At 43.8% G+C, this 12,046-nt stretch overlaps 1 protein-coding gene across 1 annotated transcript; it reads left to right on the forward strand.

Annotated features, from left to right (window-relative positions):
• On the forward strand, window positions 1-7,817 carry LOC126378739 (uncharacterized). The gene is made up of 8 exons (XM_050027120.1): window positions 1-50; window positions 712-826; window positions 2,656-2,794; window positions 3,642-3,796; window positions 4,384-4,515; window positions 5,282-5,398; window positions 6,117-6,215; window positions 7,704-7,817. Exons 1-8 carry the CDS (start codon window positions 1-3, stop codon window positions 7,815-7,817), a joined length of 921 nt encoding a protein of 306 aa, XP_049883077.1.
• The last annotated feature ends 4,229 nt before the right edge of the window (window positions 7,818-12,046 follow it).

A 12,046-nucleotide genomic window follows, 5' to 3' on the forward strand; every position in this document is an offset into this window, starting at 1 on the left:
ATGCAAAGCAGTGTAGAACCAACGAGGAATCCGCATAGATCGCAGCTCAGGTAAGTTACTTAGTAACTTCTTATGTTTTTTTATAAATTTATAAGTAGGTAAGAGGAGCTCAGTGGCACAGCGGTAAACGCGCTCGGTCTGCGATTGTTGAAGTTAAGCAACTTTCGCAAAGGCCGGTCATAGGATGGGTGACCACAAAAAAAAGTTTTCATCTCGAGCTCCTCCGTGCTTCGGAAGGCACGTTAAGCCGTTGGTCCCGTCTGCATTAGCAGTCGTTAATAACCATCAATCCGAACTGGGCCCGCGTGATGGTTTAAGGCCCGATCTCCCTATCTATCCATAGGGAAGGCCCGTGCCCCAGCAGTGGGGACGTTAATGGGCTGGTGTTGGTGAAGTATATACCATCTCTTTCCAACCCTCCCTGACTTGGGGAGGCCTTTCCCCAGCAGTGGGGCCCTAATTAGGCTACAGAAAAATAAAACCAATACCCACATAAGCTTACGACTTACGAAGAGCCGTGGTAGCCCAGTTGGTAGAACGCTTGCCTCTCACTTTAAGGTCGTAGATTTGACTCCAGCAATGATAGCCCTCATCGCTCCCCATTGGTCCGGTCAAGTAGTTAATGCCTGCGGCAAATTTTTAATAAGTCTCGTCATAAAAAAGCTAATAAAATGAATATTTTTTATATTCTGGTTATTGTATTGTTTCTAGAACCACATACTCCACCATGGCGTTGAAGATGATGCAGCCGGGGTCGCACAAACTCCCGCGCACACCGCACCACAGTGTCCGCTTCACACAAGACGACCACAAGTATAAATCTCTGGTGAGTATATATTTGCAATGATGGCAGCTGTGTCCCGGAGATAAAAAGGCGCATCTGGATGGCAAAGGATGCTATGACCCGATTAAATAACGTCTGGAAGAAACGAGGAATCGGTATCAAAACCAAGATGAGATTGATACGAGCCCTGGTATTCCCTATCTTCCTGTACGGAGTAGAAACGTGGACAATCCTGGCCCGAGAAAGACAAAGGATTGATGCACTAGAGATGTGGTGTTGGAGGCGAATGCTAAGAATACCTTGGACTGCGAAACGCACTAATGCATCGATTATGACCCAGCTCCAAATAAAAACTCGTTTGTTCACTATATGCCAACAACGCATCCTTTCTTATTTCGGCCACACGATGCGCAGAGGTGATGACAGTTTGGAGAAACTGATTGTGGTTGGGAACACTGAAGGCAAAAGATCGCGTGGTCGTTCACCGACTAGATGGACTGATCAAGTGAAAGACGCGTCGTCATCCAAGTTCTACACAATAGTAAGGAAAGCGCTGGACAGGATAAAAACTTGGCCCTAAAATACTGAATTTGAAATAACTTTGTAAGTGGATTAAAAAGGATTGTGAAACACTTGATGATATTTGAACAGTAGAGTACTTTTTTTTTTTTATATCCAGGCGGAGGATTTTTGAGCTTCTTTATATAAGTGGTGCATGCTCGCCTCGAAATGTTCGTGTACGCGGTGGCGTCCGGAAGTCGGGTCGCACCTTTCCCTCAAAAATGTGCGAAGGGAGCGATGGCTGGCTTTCGCGTCAACTCGTGATCGGGTGCTGCGTATGTGGACAGGCCTGCTTCTGTCAGGGAGCTCATAGAACACTGTTTCTGTGATAAAGTCACATAAACTCTTTATGTTTCACTTTCCTTCCACCGACTGTAATTGGAATACCATTGTATTTAAGTCTATAAATTATGTAATACAAACTGGATTAAAAGAAAAGAAAGGAAAACATGAAACAGTAGGACTAGGGCCCTGTGCTGGGAGGTTTTCTGGCCACGTCTTTCCCTCAGCGTTACAGATTCCGATGTGGTAGTAGTTTTACAGCTAGTTACATAATATGTAATTTAATTTTGACGTTCAAAAAGCGCTAACTTTGTAAGCCAATTTTGAAAAATAAATATTTTTGAATTTTTGAATTTCAGGAACCGGTGGAGGCAGATCATACGCTCCAGGTGCAACCCTGATGCTGACCACGATCCTCAGATATGAGGGACCGACTAAGAGAGAGAGATTTTAATACACACCCTCCGTGGTCTAGTGGTTAGAGCGTTAGGCTCACAATCTGGAGGTCCGGGTTCGATTCCCGATGGGGACATTGTCGAAATCACTTTGTGAGACTGTCCTTTGTTTGGTAAGGACTTTTCAGGCTTGAATCACCTGATTGTCCGAAACAGTAAGATGATTCCGTGCTTCGGAGGGCACGTTAAGCCGTTGGTCCCGGCTATTAGCCGTAAAAACACCTCCACCAACCCGCATTGGAGCAGCGTGGTGGAGTATGCTCCATACCCCTCCGATAGATTGAGGGGAGGCCTGTGCCCAGTAGTGAGACGTATATAGGCTGTTTGTGTTATGTTCTGTATTTAATATATACATAAACTCACGCCATATTCCCACCGGGATAAGCTTGAATTCCATTTGCTTCGATCCTGACACACTTCTCTTACTCCCTCCAGATTCATCAATCGTTTCGTTTCGTTTTCACATCACTAATTTAAGAGCCACGCTCTTGTCGGTGTAGCGTTCTCCACACTACTTTTTAGGGACAATAACTTAGAGCTTTTTTTTACTTACTGATAAAAAAATATTCACAGGACTTCTCCCAGGAGTCACCAGAGTCAGGAGACAGCTACGGGGGCCCCCAGTCCTTCCCGGGGCAGGACTCCGGGGCCCCCAGCCCTGATGGCGGCCCCTACCAGCCTGCGGCCCTCAGGTTGAAGCAGAATGAACAACGTGAGTTGAATTAATCCAGCTGCTTAAGTGTCGCATGACATTCATATCTCGTGATTTCGAGAATTTGTGCCCGGTTGATGGCAATAGGGTCGCCCCCTTTTACATTATATATTACTTAAACAACACCTTCTAGACTCGTGTCCTAGCTAACTTATTATTCCTACTTAACTTATGTTATTAATTCTTCTTTGCGAGTCGATGGCGATCGATTAAATTTTTGCTGACCAATAATTGGCCACGCTTACGGCATTGTCAGTGGCTTCGTGAAGGTCCTTAACAGTGCAGGTGTTAGGGCACTTAGGACAGCACAAAAGGTGAGCCATAGTTTGTGGTGATACTCCACACTCGCAATCATCGCAACCATCAACCAGGTATACCCACCTGCAGACATTATCCTTGCAGCGGCCAACCTGTGTCCAGAGCCTATTTAAAGACTTCCATGTGGGCCACGCCACGCACGCACACGTATGTTATTAATTGACTATTATCTAGATATAAGTTCATATTATTAGTAGAGACTCTTTCCTACAGACAAACTGTTTAAACAGTTTTGCAGGGCAAATTGAACAACAAAATTGGACAAATTGTATTTTTAGTATTAAGATTTAATGTTTTGTGAATTTGTGTGCAATAATGTGTTTTTTTTTATTATTATTATTATTCAATAAATAAATAAAATAAACAAAAATAAAAAAATAATAGGACATAACATACCTGGCGAGCAGGGATGTATTCGCACCACATTTATAGCAAATAAAGATTTCATTTCATTTCATTTACCCCGTTGGGAAATAGGCGTGAGTTTATGTATGTGTTTTTTTTACTTGATTAAAAACTTCTGCCCCAGGAATCAAACTCCTGACCTCGATCAACCATATCGTCCAGCAGCGCGCCGAGTTGGAGTCCAACCGCGTGACGCTGTCCAACTTGCTGGATGAGCTGCGACGGAAACTCAAGAGGAGGATCGAGGAATGTCACGTTGAGAAGAAGGAGAAGATGAAGGTACAGTCATGAGCAATATCATGCACCCACTTTAGGACACTGTCGCACTAACATATTTGACATTTAGTGAGACTTACAGTTCAATTTGTCAAAATAGTTAATGTGACATGGTACCAAAGTGTATACATATTAATGCTCGTGACCTTACCAGGAAGTAGCCAGCCGATTGTACCTCTTTTGGGGTATTTCGTGTATTTGTCCTATTTGTGATGTTTATGCATCACAAATGAGGTATGTGACGTATCATTCGGTCATCATCATTATCATCATTAGCCCATTAACGTCCCCACTGCTGGGGCACGGGCCTTCCCTATGGATGGATAGGGAGATCGGGCCTTAAACAATCACGCGGGCCCAGTGCGGATTGATGGTTATTAACGACTGCTAATGCAGCCGGGACTAACGGCTTAACGTGCCTTCCGAAGCACGAAGGAGCTCGAGATGAAAACTTTTTTTTTGTGGTCACCCATCCTATGACCGGCCTTTGCGAAAGTTGCTTAACTTCAACAATCGCAGACCGAGCGCGTTTACCGCTGCGCCACCGAGTTCCTCCCTCATAATCATGTCATTATATTAATGAATTCCAGGCTTTAAAACAAGCTAACCTGAAGCTGGAAAAGGAGCGGTTCGGCCTCGCCAGCGAGGTCGAGCACCTCAAACGCCACCTGGAGAAAGAGGAAGCCCACCACGTACAACATGCCAGGAATGCTGTCGCTCAGGTCTGTCTGCGTTATCCTCATCATCACACCTTCATCGTCATAACGGCCGCTGTGGTCCAGTGTTTGAGCGTTGGGCTCGCGATCCAGACGTACTGAATTCATTCTTCCTAAAATTAACAGCTGTCAATCATCCGTCCCTTTCCTTTTCGGCGGATAAGAAAATGACAGGTATAACTTGAAGTAAAATTAGGTGTCTGCAGGAATCGGAGCCATTATCTTTCATTCGCTCCTATCAAATTATTCCTCCTTCCTCTGAACGGGCTGTAGTCGGAGTATGGTTACTCCTACTAATATGTATGCACTTTGAAACCATGTCACATTAACTTTTTTGACAAGTTAAACCGTCATCATCATCGTCAGCCCATTTAACGTCCCCACTGCTGGAGCACGGGCCTTCCCTATGGATGGATAGGGAGATCGGGTCTTAAACCATCACGCGGCCCAGTGTGGATTGATGGTGATTAACGACTGCTAATGCAGCCGGGACCAACGGCTTAACGTGCCTTCCGAAGCACGGAGGAGCTCGAGATGAAAACTTTTTTTTTGTGGTCACCCATCCTATGACCGGCCTTTGCGAAAGTTGCTTAACTTCAACAATCGCAGATCGAGCGCGTTTACCGCTGCGCCACCGAGCTCCTCAAGTTAAACCGTAAGTCTCATTAAATGTCAAATATGATAGTGCGACAGGGTTCTAAAGTGGGTACATGATATTGCTCTTGACTGTACGTCTAACCTGCACTCCGACCTTATTAATTCTGATTCGCAGGCGATCCAGGGGGTAGCGAAGGGCATGCCATCAGAGCACTTCTTCAACCCGTGTTCTATCAGCGACCTGCCGGCTGTGGTCAGCAGAAACGTTGCTAAGAACGCTCCCTCCAGAGTCGTAAGTGTTGTTGGTGAAAACTGCATCATCATCATCACCAGCCCCCCAACCCTGACACCAGGGTTGATGGGGTTGGTACTCCATCTCACAACCCACACGACAGAAGAAGAAGATCATCACCAGCAGCCGGAAATCGTCCACTGCTGGACATAGGCCTACCCCAAGGTTCGGCACAATGACCGATTCTCTGCTGCCTGCATCCAGCGTTTTCCCACAACCTTCAGAAGGTGATCCCACCTTGAAAAATGCACTTAAGATAAATTTAACCCATTCGTGCAATTCGGATACCGGTTTCGAACCGGCGCTCTTTGAGAAGCAAGCCATAGTGTATTACAGGACCAGGACGACCTCCGTGGTCCAGTGGTTAAGCGTTGGGCTCACGATCCGGAGGTCCTGGGTTCAATTCCCAGTGGGGACATATCACAGAAATTACTTTGTGGTCCCTAGTTTGGTTAGGACATTACAGGCTGATCACCCGATTGTCCGAAAGTAAGATGATCCGTGCTTCGGAAGGCACGTTAAGCTGTTGGTCCCGGTTAATACTTACTGATGTAAGTAAGTAGTCGTTACATGAGCTATGTTAGGGACCTTTGACGGCTCGATAATAACCCTGACACCAGGGTTGGTGAGGTTGGTACTCCGCCTCACAACCCGCATGATAGAAGAAGACAGGATCATGACTATTTTTTAACATGGTAACAGGTGTTCTATGTTTCAGGCTGACAACAAGTTGGCAGCAGCGCGTCTGATGCGCGACATCGCTGAGCTGCGGCAGCGGGTGGCGCAGGTGGAAGCCAGACTGGCAAACGAGCTCAAGGTAATAATAATAATGTTACCAACATTGGTCGAGCAGGCGCCATAGTCCCCCATATCCGGTCCACTAACCCCCAACCCAATAGCCCAGTTCCCTTTGTTCCCATAATCTGCAATAGTCCTACACGAACACGCACGTTAACAAAAAAAAAACTTATATCAAGGAATTAAAAAAAAAATGTCATTTGGGGTTTGGCCAAGGAGTTATTCTTCCCATTCGCGCCGTCACGAGTCTCAGAGAAAGTATAAATCTCATCTAAATAGAAATAAATTAGAATCATCATTATCACACGAGCAGCGATCAGCTACCACTGACGTGTACTTATGTACTTATACCATCTCGAGCACCTATCATTTTCAAAACAATTTTCACAGGACAGAAGAAGGTGGAATGAGGTCTTAGCCCAGCAAGGAGATTCTACAGGCTAAAAAATGTTGAAAGGGTACGATTTTCATTAAGAACTATTTTAAGGTCAGATGAACTGTCTTCGGCAGTGGGTAGGTCTTTCGCAAAATGTTCTAAGATGTTAACTTGAACTCCCTCGAATCCATGTCCAATTGAGACAACCTTAAAGAAGACCTAGGACTCAGCTCAAAATCGGTATTCTTAGACCTCGCCTTCCTTAGACGCACCTTCAACATCTCCCTAGCATTATCCCGTTTTTCACAGAGTCCGCTAACCTAACCTGAAGATTTGACAGGTCTGGTTTTTATAGAAGCGACTGCCTGTCTGACCTTCCAACCCGCGATGGGAAAACTACCATAATTTAGGAAACACACCTCCGAAAATGAATTTATCGGGAATGTGGGTTTCCTCGCGATGTTTTCCTTCACCGCTGAGCACGTGATAATCATTTATGATCCAAATATGAATTCGGACACAAATTCGACAATCATTGGTTGTTTGGATGCAAGATGTCATTATTTTCGTATATTGGCAGTATGATTGCTCGACTCCAGTGAGTAAAGTCCTCGAGTCGAGGACGGAAATGTCACCTTAAAATACCAAAATGCTCAGCTGAGGCCGAGTCGAGTGGGGGAAGTTTCGAGATAGCATCTTAGAATACGGGTGTAAAGGTGGTATTAATAAACTAATCTCAGCTGAGACTACCCTCAAGACCATGGTCAAAGTCCCTGTTTTTATATAAGAACTGTCACATTGACATTAAGCCGTTGGTCCCGGTTACAACTTATTGATGTAAGTAAGTAGTCGTTACATGAGCCATGTCAGGGGCCTTTGGCGGCTCAATAGTAACCTTTATGGTAATCCACATCACAACCCACACGATAGAAAACATGATCTTGAGAGCAGTCTCGAAGCTGAGATTAGTTGAAAACACCGGTCTTTTGAGTCTACCGGGTCTACTGTGTTTGACAGTCCTGTGTGTGGTGTGTGTGTGTTACTGTGTTTGAACGCCTTCTTTTTACGTCACCCAAACCATGTTGGAGCAGCAGTAACCTATGAGTGTACAATGCGACAGTGTATCCACAGCGTAAGAGGCAGACTGAACTCGACATTGTGCGACTGAGAAAGGAGCTTTCGATGACCAAGAGCAGCGTCGCCGCGCTGCGCACCCCGCGCCCCCATTGTGCTAGGTTTGCATAATTTTATACCTTTGTATTGAAATAACCATAGACATCTTGTAACACATAGACAACCTCTGTAAAAAACAAGTAAAAAAGTGGCGCCATCTTGTCACAAGTGACGGCGTGTAACGACATTGTACGGTCACGAGCATTAATATGTATACTCTTTAGTACCATGTCACATTAACTTTTTTGACAAATTGAACTGTAAGTCTCACTAAATGTCAAATATGTTAGTGCGACAGAGTCCTAAAGTGGGTACATTATATTGCTCATGACTGTACAACCGACATTGCACTTTATTTGAACAGCCATGAATCATAATTAAAACACATAATAACGGATTCTTACCACTTCCACTCGAGGAAAATTCCACTTGATATTAACTCAGAATCATGAGCTAAATCATCTCCTTTATGGATGTACACTTTCAGCTGCTTGTCTTCTTGTCATAAAAACCGACAGAGGGTTTGTGTGTCCTCTAACATGATGGACTAATGTTATGGGCGATAAGCTGATCCCTTATCACCGTAAGGTCCATCATATCCAACTTACGACATCGTATCAACAGTGGCTGCAAGTTGTCTTTGATTACTTGTGGCTCTGCCCAACCCATGAGGGATTACGGGCGTGAGTTTATGTACTACTCTTTGATCATCTCTTTCATATTTGTTACGATGTCAATTACACCCTGTATACATAATTAGATCTACATACATATTAGTTAGAAGACATATTGTTTATTTATTAAATTACTTATACATAATAAAGGATTATATTATATTGTATCTTCTTATTGTTTTATTTATTCAAACAAAAATAGTGCCGGTTTATTTGTTGTCTTTTGATCTCTAAAACTAACCAACAAATTCTGCACAGCAACCGCCAATAAGGTACTTTCCAATAGACGTTCCCCAAACACACGATAGATGGCGTTGTAAACTTTTAACGTGATAATTACCTATTTTTTCATTGCTGGGGTATTTACATTCAAAAATGTAATATAATGGCAGAAGCATTATAAAACTAATTGTTGCTCGATATTTGGATCACATAATGTATTATACGTAATCTCTTTTATTTGATCCGAATAATAATGGGTGGAAGTTGTAGTTGTACCTTGGTGTAATAAAAAGGGTCATCATTTATACCCAAAAACAAAGGAAAGGGACGGATGATTCACAGCTCTTAATTTTAGGAAGAATAAGTGAATGAATGAATAACCCGGGAGAATCAAAAGGTACGTCGCTGGTATGTAATCCGTTTGACGTGCTGTCTACTTAACTGTGTCGGGTTATTGACGGATGTAAAATTTTTAGACGGTTGGTTTAGATTTGTGCTTAAAATTGACGTGTGTTCCATAAATTTTATGCTTGTCGATTACCCGTCCCTTTCCTTTTCGGCGTATAAGAAAATGACAGATATAACTTAAAATAAAATTAGATGGTATTTACAGGAATTAGCACCAATGTCTGTTATCTATGAAATTAGAAACTTATTAATCGAAAAAAACTTAACAACGCCATCTATCGTGTTTTTAGGGAACGCTGATTGGAAAGTCCCTCATAGACGCAGCCACAAGGGGATAAACAAGTAAAAAGAAGTTTATGTTCGCCAGAATCTGCACCATTATGTTGTGTTTATATCGATTTAAAAAAAAGGAAAAAATAAAACCAAGAACGTAACAAAGTCAAATAAAATCCACAATTTATTTCGCGCCATTACAAAAAAAATAACGCGTTCACAAACGACAAGCATTGTGGCGGGAAACTGGCTTTTTTCTTTGTCCGCGGACAGACAAAAGACCACGCCACCGTACAGCCACGTCTATCAGACAAAGTAAAAAGACAGAAATTCATAAAAAAAAACATCGGCGGTTTTATGCAGCCGGAGTCTGTTTGTGGATGATGTAGTGTCGCTGGAACGCGAACCTCGTTTTGAATATCTTGCCGCATTTATCGCACTCGAATAATGTAGTTTTTTCGTGTGACTGAAACAAAACAAAAAAAATTCTTTTACTTCGGTCACACACGGGGCTATCCGAGTTTCCTAGGATCTTCAACACAAATTACTAACTGGTTTCCTTTACTTCACCCACCGTCCAACCACAAACTCGCATTACTAGTCCTCGCTACCTGCGATTACGCGACTTACATTAAACTAGAAGTGTCGTCGCCATTAAAAAAATAAAGTTAATAAATAGATTTGAAAAATAAAACCCTTGAAATCGCTCTCCAGTGCTCCAATGTGAGACCGCGCTTAGAAATATGTACAGCAAAACGCACCATAGTCGTGCGCCAACTTCAAACAAACAAAACGCAACAGACGTCATGTTTTTCGAACTGCCGCGCCGCCGACGCGTGTGTGAAAACATTTAACAACAAAATTCAAAATGAAGTCTGCGATTGCTGCTTATGTAAGTAAACTTTCCTATATTTAACTATTAACACACCTATATCCTCGTAACAACAGTCCATCATTGTTTTGTGAAAATTTGAAATGGTGTTACTGTCTTGATTTTGTGTAGCGTCCTTTTATAATAAAGTTATTGTAAAAGGGATGTTAATAGGCTGATCTATTAACATCCCCACTGCTGGGGCACGGGCCTTCCCTATGGATGGATAGGGAGATCGGGCCTTAAACTACCACGCGGGCCCAGTGTGGATTGTTGGTTATTAACGACTGCTAATGCAGCCGGGACCAACGGCTTAACGTGCCTTGCGAAGCACGGAGGAGCTCGAGATGAAAACTTTTTCCTATGACCAGCCTTTGCGAAAGTTGCTTAACTTCAACAATCGCAGACCGAGCGCGTTTACCGCTGCGCCACCGAGCTCCTCCAGATTATATTCTGTTCTAAAAGAAGACCAAATACCTTGAGATGCTTGTCAAGGAAGTCCTTAGTCCTCATATCCTTGCCGCATACGGTGCATATGAAGCTGATGTACTCCCCGTGGGTCTTCCGCATGTGTTCAGCCAGGGTCTGCATGTTGGGAAAATTTTTAGCGCAGTTCTTGCAGTGCAACCACAGCTGCTTGCGTTGTTTCTTCGAGATCTCCGCTGGTTGCGCCTTCAGGGGCTTTTTTGGCAGACTGCGAAGCCTGGAAGTAAGTTGGGCTGGGTTGAAATATGTACAGGATATCGTACAGTCATGAACAATATCATGCACCCACTTTAGAACCCTGTCGCACTATCATATTTGACATTCAATGAGACTTACGGTTTCATTTGCAAAAAAGTTAATGTGACATGGTTTCAAAGTGTATTCATATTAGTGCTCGTGACCGTACAGCCATGAGCAATATCATACACCCACTTTAGAACCCTGACGCACTATATATGTGACATTTAATGAGACTTACGGTTTTATTTGTCAAATGGCGGCCCTAGCAAAATATTTAGAAGGTGCGACACCTCAAAATGGCACCCCTCAGCCCTAAAATACAAAATTCGACTAATTCATGGCCAGCGAAATTTACCTATTTAAATCTTTTAAAAATGTTGTTTACGGCCACCCGGTATGAGTTTGGGGCCGCAATCTAACCCGATGAAGTTAGTTTGCGGCCAGGGTGGACCAGTCTTGGTTGATTTTGGCGACACCTACACCTTCTCTTTTATTTGTTTCATAAATGTTATCCTAGGTCTACCCCTTCCTCTCTTCCTTCAATTTTTCCTTCTATGATGTTTGTCATAAATGAATCGTGTCGTATCAGGTGGCCAATCATAAAATAGCAATCATCCCGAATACGTACGTACCTGCACCTCCCCTTCAAGTCAGTTTTAGCGTGCATCTCGAGGTGCTGCTTCATCTGCCGCGCGTGCACCACTTGGCCGCACTTGACGCACGCCACGGTGCGGTCGCTGCTCTTGCTGATCTTGCAGCGCGAGCACACGAAGCTGGACTGGTCCGCTGACAGCATCGGGTACTGGGGAGCAGCGAGGAGTCACCAATGACCGGGATAGGTGGCGCCATATAGAGTCTTCTTCTACCGTGTGGGTTGTGCGGTGGATTACCAACCCCATCAACCCTGGTGTCAGGGTTACTATTGAATATTGGAAAATTCGAATATTGTGTTTCGAGATTCAAGAGGGTTGATGACAGTTTTCTTGGGAAGTGGCTGCGGCCTTGGCAGCCACTCTTGGTATTGTAGCAGTCAGTTACCTTTTGACGGCAAACAGTGCACACGACAATAGTCTTTCTGATAACAGGTTTCTTGGGAAGTGGCTGCGGTCTCCTCTTGACAGCCACTC

The sequence above is a fragment of the Pectinophora gossypiella genome, chromosome 27, assembly GCF_024362695.1.
Source record: "Pectinophora gossypiella chromosome 27, ilPecGoss1.1, whole genome shotgun sequence".
Taxonomy (NCBI): domain Eukaryota; kingdom Metazoa; phylum Arthropoda; class Insecta; order Lepidoptera; family Gelechiidae; genus Pectinophora; species Pectinophora gossypiella.